Source organism: Drosophila pseudoobscura, chromosome 2 (genome assembly GCF_009870125.1).
Source record: "Drosophila pseudoobscura strain MV-25-SWS-2005 chromosome 2, UCI_Dpse_MV25, whole genome shotgun sequence".
In the NCBI taxonomy this organism is placed as follows: Eukaryota; Metazoa; Arthropoda; class Insecta; order Diptera; family Drosophilidae; genus Drosophila; species Drosophila pseudoobscura.
Genome location: NC_046679.1, coordinates 10,360,618 through 10,379,170, shown reverse-complemented (window position 1 = coordinate 10,379,170; position 18,553 = coordinate 10,360,618). Strand labels below are relative to the sequence as shown.

Sequence of the window (18,553 nt, the reverse complement as noted above, 5' to 3'; positions counted from 1 at the left end):
CCACTAACGAGTCGCGAGGATTGCGATTGGGATTGAAGCTGGAATTGGAATCGCAGACGAGGAGACAGACAGACAGTCAGATAGACGGGCAGACGGCCATCCCAGGTCGTTGAGTAATTGTGCAGCAATGAGCATGGGCTGCCAGCAGATTTTCCCGTTGATAAAGTGCAGCTCTCGGAAAACCTTTACCAGGCAGCCGCTCATAATAAGAAATTGCATACTCGTATACCTCTCCATACCACATATATTGTGTGCATATAATGTGTTTACACACATATAATTTCGCATTGGCTGGGTTCGGATTCGGATGGGGAGGCTGCACGTGGCAAATGCTGCCACAAACGGAGACGGAGGCCACAGCTGTGCAATTTACAGTTTTATGGATGCCACGCTGCTTGCGAAACGCCAAAGCTTTTTCGGGATTGGGAATGGGTCAGTCAGTCAGTGAGCGGCTCCATCGTTGAGTGGTCTGCCTGGCTAATTTGACGCATTTGCCTTGATGCGGCGGCATGTTTAAACAAATCCAGCGAGACGAGACGCATTAAAATAACCAATAAGACGAAAGACTTGAGCAACGAACTTGTTTTTGATTAAAGTTATAAGGATTCCGGTAGTCGATTGGAGCGCGGTATTTCTAGGATTTGTCCTCTTTGAAGATCAGGCATGGGTTAAAATGAAGTTGTTCCTGCCCTGTACAGATGGTTTCACTGAAATTCTTTTGCACTATTTATTTATTCCGAAAGAAATTGGTTGGTGTCTAAAAATTCATTGATCTGTTCTACGTCTTATAAACATCTAAACAAAATTTAGAAAATGAGTAACTTGAAGATTGAATACAATTTTGTAATTTTTTTTCCGATCTGACGGCTTTGGCTATATAACTCTCTAAATGTTGTTCACAGTTGTCCTTCATTTAGAACTTTGTAACTTTATAACTTTGTAATTTAATTGGAATGAATTCGAGATAAAAAAACTTCAGAATATATTCTTAATACATACTTCCGAGGCAATAATGGCCTATTCCCTGTAGTTCAGTAGCTTGACATCCAAATCCTCTGCTGATCAACCTGGAATTGTCTTAACCTTCATCTTAACCTTAATTGATCTAAACATAAATCACACCATAAAGAGTATTAAATATATAATCAAGAGTAAAGTTAAATTAAGTTAGTTAGTGTATATAGCATCTATTAAGAAATCCACCAACCGAATTTACTTATACAACTTTATTTATAGAACATTCCATTAAACAGATTAAAGACTTAATCCGCCTTAATCCACATCCATCGCTAGTCAATGCACTCAAGCATTCTAAATTGTATTTTCTGGCACTCGTGGACTAGCCTCACTCTGCCATAAGCACAGCCAACACACACACACACTGCAGATCGCTGCAGTGGAAATTTGCATAAAATGTGCATTAGCCGCCCACCCCCGCTTAGGCAACGGCCTCGCCACCACCACCACCACTAGCAGCAGCAGCAGCAGCAGCACCATCATCATTATCACCATCCACCAACAGCCTCATCGCATCCCAGGCCAGGCCAGGCCTGGTTGTATCGGATCGGATCGGGCCGGGCCAGGCCAGACCGGGCTGTGCCACACCAAGGCGCAACTTGTGCCGAAATCTGCACGACGAAACGTGAGAAAATGTTATAGACATTGCAGTTGCTATGCCACACAGACGCACACACACACACACACACATATATACTAGATACGAGTATCTATGCTTACATAGATGGATCATGGTAGGAGCGAAATAAAAACTAAATAATAAAAAATATTTGGTAAATTATGGGAATGAATGAGTCGAAACGGTGTACTGCCGGCGGTACTGATGCGGTGATGCTGGTGTTGCTTTAGGTGGAGGTGGTATTCGGGCGGCAAAGAATCCAGCTTGCAGATGCTGCACCAAGAGCGGTTTTTGCTGTGTGCTGGTGCTGTACGAGTATCTGTGACTAATTGCATGCCCATACAAATGCATTTTTCGTAATTATTTGCCGTACTGCTGGAATATGTGTGAATTATTATGCAGTCAGGGTTTCATTGTAATCATGTTAATGAGCTTTCGGCTCGTCTGAGTCGCAGTTGGATCAAAGCCGAAGCTGAACTGAAGCTGAAGCTGAAGCACCGGCATTGTTCGTGAGTCTTCTGGAAAAAAAGAAGAATAAAATTCTAAGTCGCCAAATGCCAAATGCCAGAGCCAGAGCGATGCTACACGGCTAATAGATACTAATGCTGACCAGGATGCTGAGCTAAACGCTAGACACTAAGCTGAAATTATGCGCATTTTCAAGACAACTTTTATTTTATGGTAATTCAATTAGACGGCATCTTTTGTCACCCATCACCCACAAACAGCAGCAGCATAACCCACCAGCAACATTGCCTTTTGCCTGAACTCTGCCCAATGCTGTCGTTGTGGCCGACTGTGGCGGCGGAGTCTTCTTCATTTTGCGGGAAACATTTTGGCAAAAACGTTTTTTGAGGAGCGCCACTTGCTGATCGTTTGTTTGCCCAAAAAAAAAAAAACACGACAACAACAGACAACAGACACAGCGGCAACAGCGACAACAGCAACAGCGGCAACATCTACAACAGAAACTTGGCTGTTTGCTGATTTATGCGTTTTGCAGCATTTAAATTGGCATTTATGTCAAACTGCGGTAAGGGTAAGTAATATTTTGTATAATACATTTCGCTTTATTTGTTTTATAACCCAGCCAACCAGCGTCCTTGGGCTCTGTCCGCTTCGACACTTTTCCAGCCAGCCCCAGACCCCCAAAAGCTGATGAGATCTCTTTCCCATGGCTGCCACTCGCAATAAGAAGACGAAGATGATGATGCTGATGCTGTTTACGTTCGCTTTCAGTTTATTGAGCTGCGGCAGGGCATTTGTTAAACAAATTGTTTAATTGTTCCACAATCACTTACGTAGAGGTATAGGAAGGCCCGCATGCCCCCATGTTTTGAAATGCAACTTTGTCAAGCAACCAAAGAAGTCCCCCCCGTTCTAGTGGCAATATGGAAACTGAACTTTGTTCTTCTAACATTTCTGGCTGCTGTGCTTCCTCCACTCAAATACGAAACGAATAAAAAACGAATCGAAAACTTGAAATTGTGGAAACTGCTAGATGCTACTCGTACTATAACTTGCAATTGGTCGATCCGCTCTCCAAACGGCTGTGGATCGTCAATACCTGTGCGAGATATGGTGGCAGCAGCGGCAGCATATGCAGACAAAATGCCAGTGGCCTTGGAGCAGGCTGAGAATGTTGCAGAAGCAACAACAACAACAACAACAAGAGTAGCAGCAGAAGCAACAGCAGCATCCACTTCCACTTTGACGATGGCTGAATCTTTCGAAAGCTGCCAAATCCGTTCGGCTTTCAATGGCTGTTATAGTTATAGTGTGTTTTTTTCTAGTTTATGTGAAAAATCACATCAGCAGCAGCAGCAGCAGCAGCAGCAGCTGATGTCTGCGGCGTCTCTGCCGCGGAATTACCCAATAGGCAGCAATGAAAATGTGTTGGCGTAATTAATTAAACAAATTATGTGAATTGCGCAGACGCATTTGACGTTTTTGGTGCAGATCTCGCATCCAGGTTCGGGGCATTCAAGTTGATTGCAATTTTTATTAATTTCACTTAGCGGTGGGAATGCCGTGGTGCTATAAAAAGTGCATCAGCATCAGCATCAGTGCACTACCAGCAGCAGCAACAACAACCACTCTCATATGGTCAACAGTGATTACAATTGCAGCAGTAAACATTTTGCAATGTGACTTTTACGTGCTGGCTCCTTATAAGCAACTTATGGGCACACCTGGCTCCAACAGCAGCCCCCAAGCTCCTTGGGCCAGGCACTGGCACTTGACGGCGACGGCTCATTGTGTACTTTGTGCCATTTTGGGCGAAAAATTCTTCGATTCTTTGCTGTCTGCAGCTGTCCAGACCGCAATCAACGGCCACATCGCCGTTACAATCGCCATCGCCCCGAGTGCCTTGTCATTCATTGTTTGGGAAAATTCAATCAATTATTAATTACACGCCTTGTTGCATTCGAGTGCCCCCCTCGATTGTGAGCACCGCCCCCAGACTGGACCAGACCAATAGTGCAACATCTTCATAGTGCCGTGCCTCTTCCCTGTCACATTTTCCACTTCGGCCAACTCATTTAATCTGGCAAAGTGTTTGGAAATACTTAACAACCGCATCGAAATTAGTTTCGTTATTGTGTTAGCCTTCGGCTCATCTCATCTCGTCTCGTCCACTCTGACTCTACCTCTGCCGCCGACTCCGACTGAATTGATTTTTGACGTGCGTGCGGTTGCCGTGACGGAGGAGACCGACCCGTCCGAGTGCGTGTGGGAAAATGGGATTTAAAAGGCAATTCTGCGGCGGGGTAATGGGCAATATATTCCGGAAATGCAGAGAACGGCCCTTGCGGCAAAAGCGGTTACGAGGCTGCTGCTTCGGTGGCAAAGGGTTAGATGTGTAGGCGTCACCAGTGGCTGCAACAGGCTCGGTTCGGTTTCAGATCCGCCATATGCTGTCGCCTGACGAGGCAACGCCACAACAATGGCACCGAAACCATGACACAAAGCCACTTGGCAAGTTGGCGGCATTTGGCGATCGCTAAAAGTCACATTGTTGACCTTTTTGCGGTCTTGGGGCTGTAGCTCCGGCTCCGGCTATGGCTGGGGCTCTCTATCTCTCAGCCTCGCACATTGGAGAAAAGGTTTCTGTCTTTTCTGAAGTAGTCTCCCCCACCTGCCCACCAGCCCACCTACCTACCCAAAGCAAACTCCCGGCCATAGCCATAGCCTCCGACAACAAGCGCGGCTCATTAAAATAATATTTAACCTTTGAATAAGAGACAAATACTTGTTGAATATCTACGAGTACGAGTATGTCTGTGGAGATTCGGTTCGGTTATGTCTTTGTCTGTCCCGTCTGCCGAGCGCCAACGAGCCGTGAGCAATTAAAAATTAACTATTTACTTTTAATGCGCATAGTTTGACGCCGACCGCTCCCCCTGGCTCTAAGCCCCGCATCAGGCGCCCATTACCAATTGAATTCCATGTTTAACGAGTTTTGACAGCCCCGTATTTGCTTCTCTTTTCCCCCATTTGTATATTTGCAATGCAATTGTGAAGACTCTAAAGCAGCAAGGGTATACCTCTGTGGCTAGACAGTTTCGAGCTCCCCAAAATGATGTGAAGTTACAATCCACCAATAGAGACGAAAGAGCATTGCTGCTTTGGCTTGCATCTGTTGGGGTTTGGTTTCCTTTCTTGTTGAGGCTGGCATTCATCCGGCAGCGACTGCTGCGTCTGAACCTGACCTATCCGCTCCGTTCACACGCTGCGCTGGCTGCGATCGGCCCCCGAGGGGTGCGTACCATCGTCAGCCCTGACATCCATTGCAGCTCGAAACATCAGGGAATGCTGGAAATGAAAAAGGTGTCGAGCATTTTGCTGTCAGACGATGCCGGAAAGTGTTTGGATTTAGTGATCAAAATTCAATTTTTAAGGCCCGACGAGTTCGGATTCCCGGCTTTCTGAACATGCTGAAACGGCTCTTGATGACCTATGTGGCGTGCGTCGTAGTCTACAGCTTGAATTCCAACTGCCAGTCGGATCCGCCCAAAAAGCGTCAGCGCAAAGAGCTTGACGATGAAATGTACCGAGTACATCCCAAATGGAATCCGTAGCCTTGATGAATTAGATTAAGTTATCAAGAATAGTACATCCCAAATGGAATCCATAGCCTTGATGAATTAGATTAAGTTATCAAGAATAGTTTGGTTTTAATTGGGAGTATTAGCCATTCGTCGCGGCTCGTTTACTGCTGCTTCTCTTTCCGAATGTTTTGCAGCACTCTGCGTAGCATGTTAAAGGAACTGAGCACAGGCACCAAGACGGGCAGGAAGAGTGGAATGTAAATGGCGTACTTCTGCTCGTCTGGAAAGTAGAGCTGCGCCAGCAAGCTGGCGTCGAAGAAGCCCCGCTCCGAGGCCACAAAAGCGCGCTTAGCCAGTGCGGAAGCGTCGTCCAGTCGATGCTCCAGTAGAGCGACCTTGGCGGCCGAAATGTCGGCATAAGAGCTCGTTATGGCTGCGGCCACTTCGTCGTTTATCACAATATAGCTGATTTGATCTGAGGGCGAGAGGAAACGATTGGATTATGGATGGCCCAATTATGTTGGTAATTCAAAGAGTACCCAGCAGGTTAATGAGGCTCTGCAGCGTTCTGCTGGCCGTGGCAATGTGGCGAATGGCGCTGCGTCTGAGGTAGGCCTCGTACTCCCAGCGACGCGGGGCCAACTGCTCGATGTCTACCGTCTTGACGCCCTCCAACTGAAGCTCGCTGCTGATGTCGAGCAACTTGTGCAGCTGATCGAGCATCACCTGCATGTTGTCCGTGGTGCTGACGTGGTAGGGTAACGGCTGCTCGTTATTGGCATAAGCCAGGCACACGCTCTCCGGGGGATTAGCAATGATGACGCCACCCCAGGGTGGAGATATGAAGGCATCCACTCCGTTCCGCGTCAACCGCTGGTACTTGCTGTTGTAGATGTGCAGGGGCGCGGTCTTGCATGGCGGAATATAGACCACCAGATTGATGGCCGGCTTGTCGGTGGTGCTGGCGCTCAGATTTTGCGATATGGAGGTAAGCAGGTGCGGCAGGTCCGTCTCCAGCAGGGCATAGTGTCGACCCAGCTTGGTCTCGTCGCGCACCTGCTTGAGATCGGCTTCGATGGCCACCCGATACTTCCATTGCGAGCGCACCGTATAGTTAGATATGTCCGACACCTGGGCCAGCCAAGGCTCCACATACGCTGCAAATAGAAATGAAGCAGTTAACGTCCGCAGCCGGCCCTGAATGTCACAATCATACTCTTTACAGCCATAGAAACGTTCCACTGGGCATAGGTTAGACGCGGCTTTGGGTTCAGTACGGAAACAATGACATCGTAGGCTGGCTGTGGTGCCTCAGACTTGGCCCCGAATCGATCATCTGCGCTGAGTATTTGATTGATGCGATACGACTGCAGGATCTTTGAGTGCAGCACCTGAGCCAGCTTGTTGGCGGCTGTAAAAGTTGAAAGACATATTTATAATCGGCTTCGAGTGCATCGGAAGCATCTAGACTCACTTGTATCGCTGCGCATCAAAGCCGAGCGCTCTGTTGTCAGCAATATTTCCTCTTCTAAATTGGGCCACTCAATGAACATAAAGTCCCCCACACTCTGAGGGTGCTCCTCCAGCAGCAGTTTCTCCAATGCTGCAGGCGTATGCGCCTCATGGGCTCTGGCCGGTGGCGGCATATGCTTGAATTCCACAGCCCATATTTCTGAAACAAAAAAAAAAACATTGAGAGTCACTCTAATGGATGACTGACGGCCATGCAAATCACTCTTACCGCTATCGCTAAATGCACTTTGCAGTTCGCTGATGAGCAGCTGGGCGCGACTGGAGCCCTGTGTGTAGATGGCCACCTGCACAGCCGTTTTGATGGGTTTCTCGCTCAGACCCAGTATGGCGTTCGATGGCAAAGAGACTCTGAAGGCAATGATGATTGATTTGATTGATAGGTGGAAAGTGCCGCAGGCATCCATCGGTGACTCACCTGTAGACTGTTGTGGTTTTCCACCACATCGGTACGCCAATCCCAATGATGACTACGATGAAGGCAACCGTGGCACCGATGCGATATTTATCTGTAATGGCAAGCAGAAGCAAAAGTACGAATTATTGTAGTGTGTGGCTTCCCTCAAGGCGGGGTCGGGCGATGCGCGTGCACAAAACAATCGGAAATGCTATTTAGGTTTTTCTACATCATTTATTCGGTAAATTAGTTCTGTACATTAGACCGCTACGAATGTATATAGTCCCAGAAGATTGTGCGCGAGCAGCATCGACTACTACTCCTTGTAACTGCAGGAAATTACAAAAACGGGTCCCTTCTCCAAGGGCGTATTGCGCGACACGTATTTGGTAAACTTGGTAGTGCCCTCGCAGCGGTAGACAATATTCAGGGCGTTGTCCACGGGCGATATGGTGAGCAGAACAGAATCGTCCTCTTCGTCATCGGAGCCCGTCTTTTCCTTCTCATTGGGGAGCTCTCCGTCGGGTGAGAGGTATGTGATAACTGCAGCTCCTTCCGCCGCATTCAGGTAGTAGACCAGGTCGAGGGTATTCTCCTCGCTCACCAGGCCGTCGCCTAGGACAGTGTAGTTCCCGTGCGACCACCGCTGCAGCTCCACGCTGCATTTGGGCCTCACAGCATCGGGGCCACTCAAGTCCAGATCGGTGAAGTCACGTAACAGGTCGAACATGGCGTTGCTGCGGAATAGCTGCAGTAGCTCCTGGATCGTTCCCCTGGCTGTGCTCAGATCCATGACTTCGTAGTTGTGCGCATTGGCCGGGCCCTGCCGCCGCCAGACCAGCGTCTCGTCATCGCTTAAGAGTTGCGCCCGAGCCAGCTCGAACTTTTCGCGTTTGAAGAATTCGTAAAGGCAGATTTCCGAGTTCTCCTCTATACGCTTTTGGATGCTGCGTCGCGTGGCCGTCTTCAGGTAGACATTATTGAGCAGAAGCCCTAACGGGGGCTTGTTCAAGCTATCCGGCTGAAGGTAGCTCAGACGGGGAAAGGCGCGCATGGAATCCGGCACGAACGCCTCGTTAGTTTCGCCGTGAAACCAGCCGTTTATGGTGAGACGCGGGTAGTCGAATGTGGTCACCTCGCCGACCTGATGAAAGGAGCGCGATCCGACTTTGAAGAATGCGAACTGGTTATCTTTGGGGGCAATTTTGCGGTGCACTGGGAACTGGGGAAAGCACTGGTCGTCGCTGGAGAAGATCTCCAGACTGCCGCCTTGCGTCTCGCTCCACTCTTCCGCACCCTCCCAGGGCGACAGATAATAGATGAAGGCTATTTGTCGGTCCTTGAGCAGGTCGTCATGCACCAGCAAATAGTCGCCGCAGGTGTACATGCTGCAGGAGGCAGATACGTAGTCCAGCTTCAAGTTCGTCACCTTCTCCAGCCAGGGTCGAACTTGTTTCCGCAACACTTGCAGGAAATTTGTTAGCAGCCGGCATCTGGGCATGTTGGACAGATCTGTGCTTTGGTAGAACTCGTACAGGTCCATCTGCTTACGCGACCATGTAACTTTGTCAATAATTTCAGACACTAGCGCTTTGCTAGTGCCTTCTGCCATCAGGCCTGGCAGCAGGCAGATCTGAAAGGGATCACCAAACACTTGTGCGCCGGTTTTCTCCTCTTTGACGGTCTGGTCCGCCTTCTCCCATGTCGTCTGTAGCCACTGCGTTAGCTCCTTTTGCTGATAGGCGGCATTTAGATGTAACTCCGGCGCTGCCAGAGGTTTGTCCAGTGTTTCACCAAGACGCAGTAGCTTCCTCTGTGGCTCGCCACTTGGATCCGGCCTCTGCTCCTCCTTCTGCCTTTCCTCATGTGCGTCTGCAAGGGCAACATAATGAATGGTATTGCATTAAGCATGGCAGACACGGGGCATACCTTAAACTGTAATAGGCCGCGCTATACTAGCCACACCATACGCGTTATCAGAAATATTCACACGACTCTTTGTGCCGGCACACCTCGCACCTCACCCAGCGTTTTCGCTTAGACAGATTAAAATGCTTTCACTTACCTTCGGATTTATCTTTTCGTTTGGTTTTAACTGTGCTGGCGCTTGTCGTTTCCATATTTATACTACTAAATACCTTAATACTCAGGAAATTCTTAAGTTTTTTCAAGAAAAATATCAAAATTGGCTTGTGCAGCTGCAGCCCTAGAGATACGAAAAAACGAACTTAGCCCACTTAAGCCCCCCTATTTAAACAGTTGTACGACTTGAGGTCAATGTCACAAATATTACTGATTGCAAATTCTTATTGTAGACCCATACTATCCTTCCTCTTTACTTACAAAAAAAAAAGATATCTTTCACCTGAACTGCGCTAAAATGATTCAATTCTCATTATTTTCGGTGGATTTTTAAAATACCCCCTTGGTCTACAATGGGTTAATCGTTCACCGTGAAGGATTGGAATCCGAATTCCGCGATGTTGATATTCGATTTGATATTATTACTAGCTGGCTAGTGATAAATAATTGAAATAAGGTTTAAACAAATAAAGTCAAAGCTAGAAAGTCTGGAATGTTACGCCATTGTTGCTGGCCAACAGGTATCCACAACGAGTATGGAAATATTTATACCCTATTTCAGCTAACATTAAAATTCTGTTTTTCAGTCTTAGTTGAAACATTAGTAATGACTTCCTCTCAGATTGACATGTCTTAGACCTATTCATGCATTTGATTCTTTTCCTCTATATTTATATCCTGATTCCTGGTCGTTTAAATATCTTTCAACAGAGACTGCCTCGTGCCTACATATATTGGCGCCTTAAATTACAAACATTTCCTCAATTCTATAACATCCTCTTCCCTAGGGTATGCAGAATGTTGCTCATATCGTGCTAATGTTGCGGGGCAATGTAGCACGTTTATCGATAAGTGTAAAAACGTAAAACCACAAGACACGGCTATCGATACTATCGAATGGGTATTGTTCGCGCCGAATAGAAATTGTTTGAAAGTGAATGACAATATGAGTTCTAATTTAATAGATTGATGAAATTGATAAAATACACCATTATATACCACTATACCGTAAATGTTCTCCCTAGCTACATACGAATATTTTCTCCTGATATGGCAACCACGAGTGCCAGACCACCGCACAGTGGGACAGATATCCGAAAACTGGCCATACAAAAAATTCATTCTTTGAAGTACTCAAACTAAGATATCTCTTTGTATACAAAATAAATTGGTACATGAACGGACATGGCTATAGCCAATTTTATAACAAAAAATTACACAATATATTTTATACAAAATATTAAAAATTAATTATTTCAATATTAAACATTTTTATGGTTTATTAAAAAATACTTCAAGCCACACAATATTTCCTGAAACTTTTCCAAATTTTTCAAAGAGAAAAAATGCCAAACAAGTGTTCGTAACCGTCTACCGGCTATCAGTCGAAGAGCTCTGGCACTATTTAATGACAAAATGATGTTTTCCAATACGCACGTCAAGTAAAATTGGTTCCGAAAAGTATAACAATCCATTACCTCTGTCGCAGCGCTGCTTCCAGCCTAACTGGAAAGCCGAGCTGTGACGCATATATGTATGTACGTACATATATCTCTCGATCTTGCGATAAGACTGTATTTGTTGTTGCAGTTAGTCAGTTAGCAAAGTCTAATATCATATGGGCATAAGTACTTATGTCATCATGTCGAGCCCCCTAGGGAGTCTTATAACCCAGAAAGCTGTTGGGAACGTAGGTTTGAGATTGAGCGAAAAAAGAACAGCTCATTTACTAAGATCGTAAAAATCCCGAATTTTTGGTGATATATTTTGGAGTTGACTGCTTGTCCTCGTTTTTCTGTGGCAACGGAACCCTATAATCTTGTTATTACGTCCTGTAGGTAGAGAAACTCTCCTTTTAATGTTTTCTGAATTTGTGATGTCAAACACATCAAAACTTTTTAATACATTTGCATTTGGAAGAATTGCCTGATCAAGAATGGGAAACAAATAGTCGGGCTTTCTACGTCTTCGAGTTTCAAATAAACTGATGTAAATGTTATTCCAAGTATTACAAACACAACATCCCGTACCTACATATGTACATATTGTACAATAAGTGTTGTACGTAACATGAAATAAATCATATGAAACAATGCACCGGAATTGCGTCACGAGCTAGAATTCTGAGGATGGCTACAGGGAGGCTGCACTAGTTCCAGTTGTACTTGATTATGCATTTTAGTTTTAAAAATGATGAACAATTCGCAATATTTTGCTGGTTTTTCTGAAAATAGTTTCCTCCGCCTTGTATGCGCTGGGCTTCACGTAGCTTCGGAAATACCTATAGTTTGTGTATCGATAAGCACATTATACAGTCGCACACACACTGTCCTATTGAGGTCAAGTCGCTGAGTATAATATGCAACAATTAATTCATGATAATGCCAAATCAACGTCAACGAAGCGGACCGGACCCAACCAGGAAATAGAAGACAATACGAGTAACAAAACGAGAAGACGCGCGTCGGCGCATTAGCTCGATCCGATCTCCGATACGATCCGATCCGATCTGTTCGGTTCGGTGGCGGGCCGGGCCGACTCGGAGGGGCTCTGCTATCTGCGGCAGAAGTTTTGACCCTATGCTATGCTAAAAATTGCAAATAAACCAACCGACATTTGCTAATGGCTATAAAGTTTTCTATTTTGATTATGTTTATGCCTTGGTAATGCCATGACATGCCGGTCAATGCCGTTTTTTGATCTAGTCTTAGGTAATTTTTCTAATTTTCGGTTTCGGCTTTGGGTTTTTGAACTTGAGCGCTCTTTGGCTTTGACCCAATGACTGAGCTGGGCCAGCAGACTGCCGCCGAATGTCGAATGTCGAATGCCGATCGTCGACTCTGGTGGGTGGCGACCAATCGAGTGTGTCCAGCGTAATAATTGCGGCTTCGGGCATCCATCATCTTGATGTACTGCCGCCAGAATTGCCCAATCCAATGTATTCCGCGTGCATAAAACCATAAATTCGTAAAAACAGCAAAATAAATACACTCGAAGCGCAATTCTTTGTTGCATGCAAATGCTGCAAGCGAGTCCCTACAGCAACACATAAACAATGTTTAATGGCCCCCCAATGCATACAAAATGTTTGGACGCTGCCCGATGTCCCAGCGCATAAACGTACATGCATACAGTGTGTCGAATAAGTGTTTTTACATGGTTACAGTACCGCCCGAGCGTAGAGCCCATTACAGCTGTTTCTTCACAAAAATACCACAAAGATTTAGTGCGCGTTCACGCGTGAACGTTTTACACGTGCTGAATGGCTCGGAAGAAATCAGGAGGCCATTCTGTGGCACAGTCGAAAGTTCCAGAGTGTCTCCTGGTTGATAAATCCTCCGATTTATGTAATCATTGTTCTTTTTAGTATATCCAGAGGATTTTTCCAAAATCTGACCTAATTCGCTGACAAGCCTTGAAATTGTTTTGGTTATCCAATCGCTTCCTCGGGCTTTACAAGTAAAAACACTTCTTTGACTTACTGTATACACGCACTACATGGACATGTATGCACGCATACGAGTATGCGTCACATTGGCTTCGATTTATAATTTCTCGGTCAAAGTCAATGTCAATGCAAATGGCAAAAACCAGCAAGCGTCCAGTTCGAATTCGCAGTCGCAGTGCTGCGCCGCGTCGTAGCCAGCATCGCATTATTAACGATAATCAGTCAATGGGGCTATCTGGCCCACTACCATCGCCCCACTGCCCTCCCGCAGACCGGGCAGCCATGGGTCGTGCAACGGTCCGAATGCGAACAAGTTTTGGTCACTCAGCCCGCTTATCAATAGCGTCTGCCTTTGGGCCGAGAACTCGTTTGCTTTGGGCCCTGTTACAATTTGCTTTTGGCTGCTTAGCATTTTGTATTTCCTGATATTCAATCAGCCAGTTGAAGACGAACCGAGACAGCAACTCGATTTTGGGGTTCACTTTTTCGCACCCTACCCAGAGGGTATCACGATTGGGTACAGCCGATAGCCTACACAGCAGATATCGTTCGGGATCTAGTACATATGTTTATTCTTATCATGAAAGCGATATAGTCAGGGTCATGTCAGGTTCATAATTATCTGGATGAAATCTGAGATTGTACGTGTATATAGGAAATATTTCGAGCCATTGGAATCAAATCAGTATATCAAAATTTTCCAACATACAAGTTCTTCGACTGAAGGTTCGTTTAAGCTTAATTAATTCAAGTTTTTTCCCCAATTGGTTTGTAATCAAAAAACATAATATTTTTCGGATACAAGGGTATTTGAAGCTTCGTAAAGACTTCCTTTCTTTGGTTTCGGTTTCTTCTGCCGCAGAGACAGAAACATACTCGAGGTTAGCTTGGAGTTTGGGTTTGTCTTTTTTTCGCGCAACATTGGCCTTTTTGTTTGGCTTTGTTTCATTTACATATTTTAATTGATATGGATGGTCGATCGGCCGGAGAGATACATTGGAACTGGTTTACTGTTACATCTATGCGGAAGTCTGCCAAGCGGAAGTCCAAGTCCACTGTCTAGATAATGTGTAATGACCTGTGGAAATTTAAATATCAAATCTGAGTTACTTCGAATCGAAATTTAGGAACTAATAGACTACTGAAACCTTGCCCATATCAAAGGTAAAGGTCGAGAGGTTAAATGTAAATGGCAGTTTTGAAGAGAACAAACATATAATCTATTATATTTAATTTTCGCTGGTTTCGACCTGTTGTATTAATACACTGTGAGCTCACAGTGGCCGGTCTCGTGTTGGCCAAAACTTGTTCTGCACCGAAAAGAATTTCTGACAATTCGATCAGCTATAAATAAATCGTTATTTATTAAAATACTTCTGCTATCATGCTCCAAGCTAGTGCCAGAATTTCTACATCGGCGTGTGTCGACAGGAAAATATTTATTTACATTTTCTAGGTTGATTTACATGATTTACACAGCCAAAAGATAACTATTGGTAAACATAGTTCAATCTCGCACTATCCTGGACTGATTTTCATAGCCCTGATGGTTCATAAAGCGGACCAACTGGTTTCGCCGAGTCCGAACCCAAACAAAAAGGGCCGCCGAGAATATGTTCTCAGGCTGGGATGGATTTGGAATCCAGTGCGTACAACGATCTACGGTTGGACCAAGAGATATATGTACATGCATATTTATGCAAATGTATTACACACAATGAAAGCTTTAGAATAGAAAACCCAAAAATACATACCCGTATACATATCTGCGACCTGGCCTAAGGCATTTTTGAACGCCAAGCAGGTTTGCGAGCCCCACAGAATTCTAAGCAGGCTCTCGGTCTTATCGATGCTAATCATGATCAAGTTGTTAATGAAAAGAAGCGAGCATATGGTGACGAGTTCTTAGCCAGCCAACTTCGCCGGACACGCCGAGAATCTTCGACTCCAGGCATACGGAAATGCTATGCCCGCTGGGCCAGCGCCACCTCCACCGCCAAAATAGAAAATCAGAGTCCGCGTCCCCGTCCGAGTTGAGTTCGTAGAAATATTTCGGGTGTTGTCGAGCAGAAAAAGTCACAGGCACGTGAGCGATTTGCTAATTTGTCCAGCATTTCGACTCCATTTCGGTTTATGGCTTATCAATGTTTTGGATTATCTTTCGAAGAATGAAAAGTTTCCCGCGTTTGGATATCGAACGGGTAATGCTCTGCGAGTGCCTCACGAGCTCTTGCCACAAATTTCGTTACTTTGTCGTTGGGCTGCTGCTTTTCTGTTGGGAAACACTTGTGTGTTAATTAGTTGTAATGGGCCATAAACTTTGTGTTTATGTTCCAGCAGAAACATAAGTTATTCTAAGCGAGACATCGCTCAGCCTTCACCGCTCATCAACTGGCAAGTTTCATTTTCTTTTGAATATTCAAAAGATAATAGATGAGAAAATTAAATATTACGGAAAAGACTTTGAATGTAAAAATTCCCTATTCCATAAGCGAACTAATACTCTTCCACACAGTAAATTATCTTAGTAGAAGAGACATCAATCAGCCCTCACCTCCTCACCAACATTTCACTATATTCCCCAATACCCACAAACCTATTGAGTTAGTCTTAATGCCGAAAGAATTGTCTATGAATAGCTGTACAGTTTTATTATCTTGCGTTAAACCCTAATGGATTTGGGTTGTACGAGTACTCGTACTCTAGTCGACAAGCACCTCAAAGTCGTAAAAGCAATGTTTGATGAATTGGCCAAATGAACGGCCTGAGAATCGCAAAGCGGCCAACGGACACAGTCACAGCTCCAACAGGGGCGTGTGCTGAGTGAAATTCTCATTCGAAACAAATTTATACGATTAGATTTTATGCAGATTTCGTTGTTGGGTTGTGACAAGTGACATTGAGATAGCCGATACCTTTGGGTATTGCAAAGTCTATATAGTATGTACATACCTACATCCCGTGTTGCCCTGAGAATCCATTTAGGCCGTTCTCCTTATCCGAGCCCCCATCTTTATCTGTGTGTGTGCCAGTCGCTGTATCTGTATCTGAGAGTGGGTACGCAGTAACGGACATGTAATGAGGCTTTTGTTTGAGTTTGAGTTTGTTTTTATTTTTCATGGCACATTTGATGCGAATGTTGACGTGACATTGCGTTCTTCCTGTGGCACATTTGGCGTTTGCATAAATATTTGGTTAAGGCGATCGAACGCACCTGGAGCTGGAGGAGCAGAGCCTCAATGATTCGATTTTTCACGCACTTTGCACTTGAAACCGTTTGACTTTGCCTCCGGCACGGAGCCTGTCACTTCACTTGAGTCACAGACACTTCAACAACAATTTCGAAAGAGTCGCAGGCGTGCATTTCAATTAGCTGCAATTAGTTCGGGCATCACATCACATCAGCTCATAGTGTTGCCGCACAAGTGAAATTTAGTTTAAGTTCGTTGCGACGAAGTTTCGTTGGCTACGGCCAAAAGGTTACGGCCATGCTTGGTTAGCCAGCAGGCCACAGGCAGTGATACAGCCAGCAAAACGGCTCAAGACCCTCACACTCGTAGTCGCAGTCGCACTCGCACTCGCACTTAATTGTGTAATTGTGGTTATTCAAGAACCTCCCAAGAACACGGCGTGGCCTTGACAGCAGCACTCAGACACGACACACAAATCCCTGTCCCATTCCGAGATGCCACTGCCACTTTGCAAGTCATGTGTGTCGTTTTAGCCGCAGAGTCTCAATGACAGCCGTTTAGCCAACTGTTTTTTCTCACAATTACACAGATGCAATTTTCGAAGAAGATATCGGATCGAGATGCATTCTGGCACTTGGCTGTTCATTTTTGAAAACTGCAGCGCACAGTGGGCAGCAACGCAGGGAACGGGCAATATCGGAGCCAATATGGGAGGACTGCCTTTCCTTCTTTCCTCCTCTTCGAACATCTTACTCAATATGGAAACAAATATAAATAAACCAAATAACCACACAGAGTGCACTTTTGTTTTTATTTTCTTCGCTATATGTGACTTTTAGTACAGGAAATATTACCACAAACGTTAAATTTCCGCGAAAATTAGAGGGGTTTTCCTTTTGCAAATACCATCTATGAGTACATAATAGTATATATACATATGTATGTATACATAGTACAGTATAGTATAACTACATCGAAACTATCATTATGAACATAATTAGTTCCTTATTGTCTAAAATATTTGTTGATCCTGCATCATATTTCGAAGTTGGTATAAATATTGTATCAGTAGCTGATGGGATTGAAGCATTGCCGTCTGGTTTTCTTAAGAACAAATACATATTTACGTTAGCAAAATTTGTATTCAAGTCTAATGTATTCAATATTTGCCTCTGTTAATGGCAATTCTATTGGATGAAGCTCACGTACTCTTTTATTTAGTACGGCGACCCGTTCGTCAAAATGCCACTCATGCTTGAAGCTGAATCGGACTCGGAAATGAGTTAAATTAAATTATAAATTATAACAATTAATCGCACTGATTTCTCGCGATGAATGGCACCTTTTTTGAGGGTGTGTAGTCTACGATTAAAACGTTCCCATTCAGCAAAATGCTCGACGGATATTGTAGCTTTATGACTCTTTAGTGGGCACGTGTTGAAAATAAACTCTCGTATTATGTTGATTGATATTGAAAGTAATTAAGTCCGCACACTCACGTCGTATTGGGTGTCTAGTGCGTTTACAGTCTACTTTGTTTTTCTTTTTGGAAAACGTGACACAGAACAGTTTTCGTCTTTTCCTGTGATAGTGTTAGGTTCTCATTTCAGTGTGGATATATTTCTCATGAGTATGCTACAAAAACATGGGATATAAGGATACAGTCAAACCCAAACGTCGAACAGCTCCCAGGGGCTCTTTATGCCACCCATCTCTATTTTCTATGGCAACTCCCAATTAGGAACCAACTAAAGTATTTTATACCACAGTTCCATTCGAACATGATGATGATTCCACTGAGATTCAGACGCTCTAACGTGACTGCAAATTTTCAGCTAATTTAAAAAAAAAACCAAGATTTTCTGTTCTTTAGCCGTGAACTCTTAACCCCAAAAATCATATTATATATGATGGTTAACATTTTTCGTAAAATTTACGAAATTTCGATCTATTTCAAAACAATTTGCAACATTTTTTAACTTTTAAGCCAAAAAAATCGATTTTTAATATTTAATTGTACAAATCCCGAAATTCTATTAGCGAATAGCAGTCAAGGCATAGAGTCCGTTCTCGTATGGAAAATTTGCACAACGAATCAATGTCTTTCGTATGATTCGGCGAATGTGTCCGAACTTAAACTATTGGAACAGGTTATCCTTCCTGAACGATCGGGAGTTTGTATTTGTATATTTAAAACTGGTCACAATAAAAAAAAAT

The 18,553-nt window shown here is 44.5% G+C and overlaps 1 protein-coding gene and 1 long non-coding RNA gene across 4 annotated transcripts; both read right to left on the bottom strand.

Moving 5' to 3' along the window:
- Positions 1-5,784: 5,784 nt before the first annotated feature.
- PIG-S (phosphatidylinositol glycan anchor biosynthesis class S) lies at positions 5,785-9,867 on the bottom strand. 2 transcript variants are annotated; one of them, XM_002137277.4, is made up of 7 exons: positions 9,681-9,862; positions 7,637-7,727; positions 7,430-7,569; positions 7,163-7,360; positions 6,905-7,099; positions 6,228-6,845; positions 5,785-6,163 (listed from the first exon to the last, which is right to left on the bottom strand). In XM_002137277.4, exons 1-7 carry the CDS (start codon positions 9,733-9,735, stop codon positions 5,850-5,852), a joined length of 1,611 nt encoding a protein of 536 aa, XP_002137313.3. In that variant the 5' UTR covers positions 9,736-9,862; the 3' UTR covers positions 5,785-5,849. The 2 variants fall into 2 exon arrangements, with proteins under 2 accessions (XP_002137313.3, XP_001358404.2); XM_001358367.5 differs by lacking the exons at positions 5,785-6,163; positions 6,228-6,845; positions 6,905-7,099; ... (1 more) ...; positions 7,430-7,569; positions 7,637-7,727 and adding an exon at positions 7,825-9,487 and having other exon boundaries at positions 9,681-9,867.
- Positions 9,868-13,872: 4,005 nt separating this feature from the next.
- LOC26534015 (uncharacterized) lies at positions 13,873-16,590 on the bottom strand. 2 transcript variants are annotated; one of them, XR_001451667.2, is made up of 3 exons: positions 16,098-16,590; positions 14,900-15,417; positions 13,873-14,223 (listed from the first exon to the last, which is right to left on the bottom strand). It is a non-coding gene; the product is annotated as an uncharacterized lncRNA (long non-coding RNA). The 2 variants fall into 2 exon arrangements; XR_001451668.2 differs by lacking the exon at positions 13,873-14,223 and adding an exon at positions 14,546-14,804.
- Positions 16,591-18,553: the final 1,963 nt, after the last annotated feature.

Bases quoted from the DNA above. Each gene is read 5' to 3' on its own strand.
- PIG-S (XM_001358367.5), bottom strand. From the start codon at position 9,735: ATGGAAACGACAAGCGCCAGCACAGTTAAAACCAAACGAAAAGATAAA. The intron at 9,488-9,680 runs GTAAGTGAAAGC...TTGCCCTTGCAG, and splicing joins ACGAAAAGATAAATCCGAAG to ACGCACATGAGGAAAGGCAG.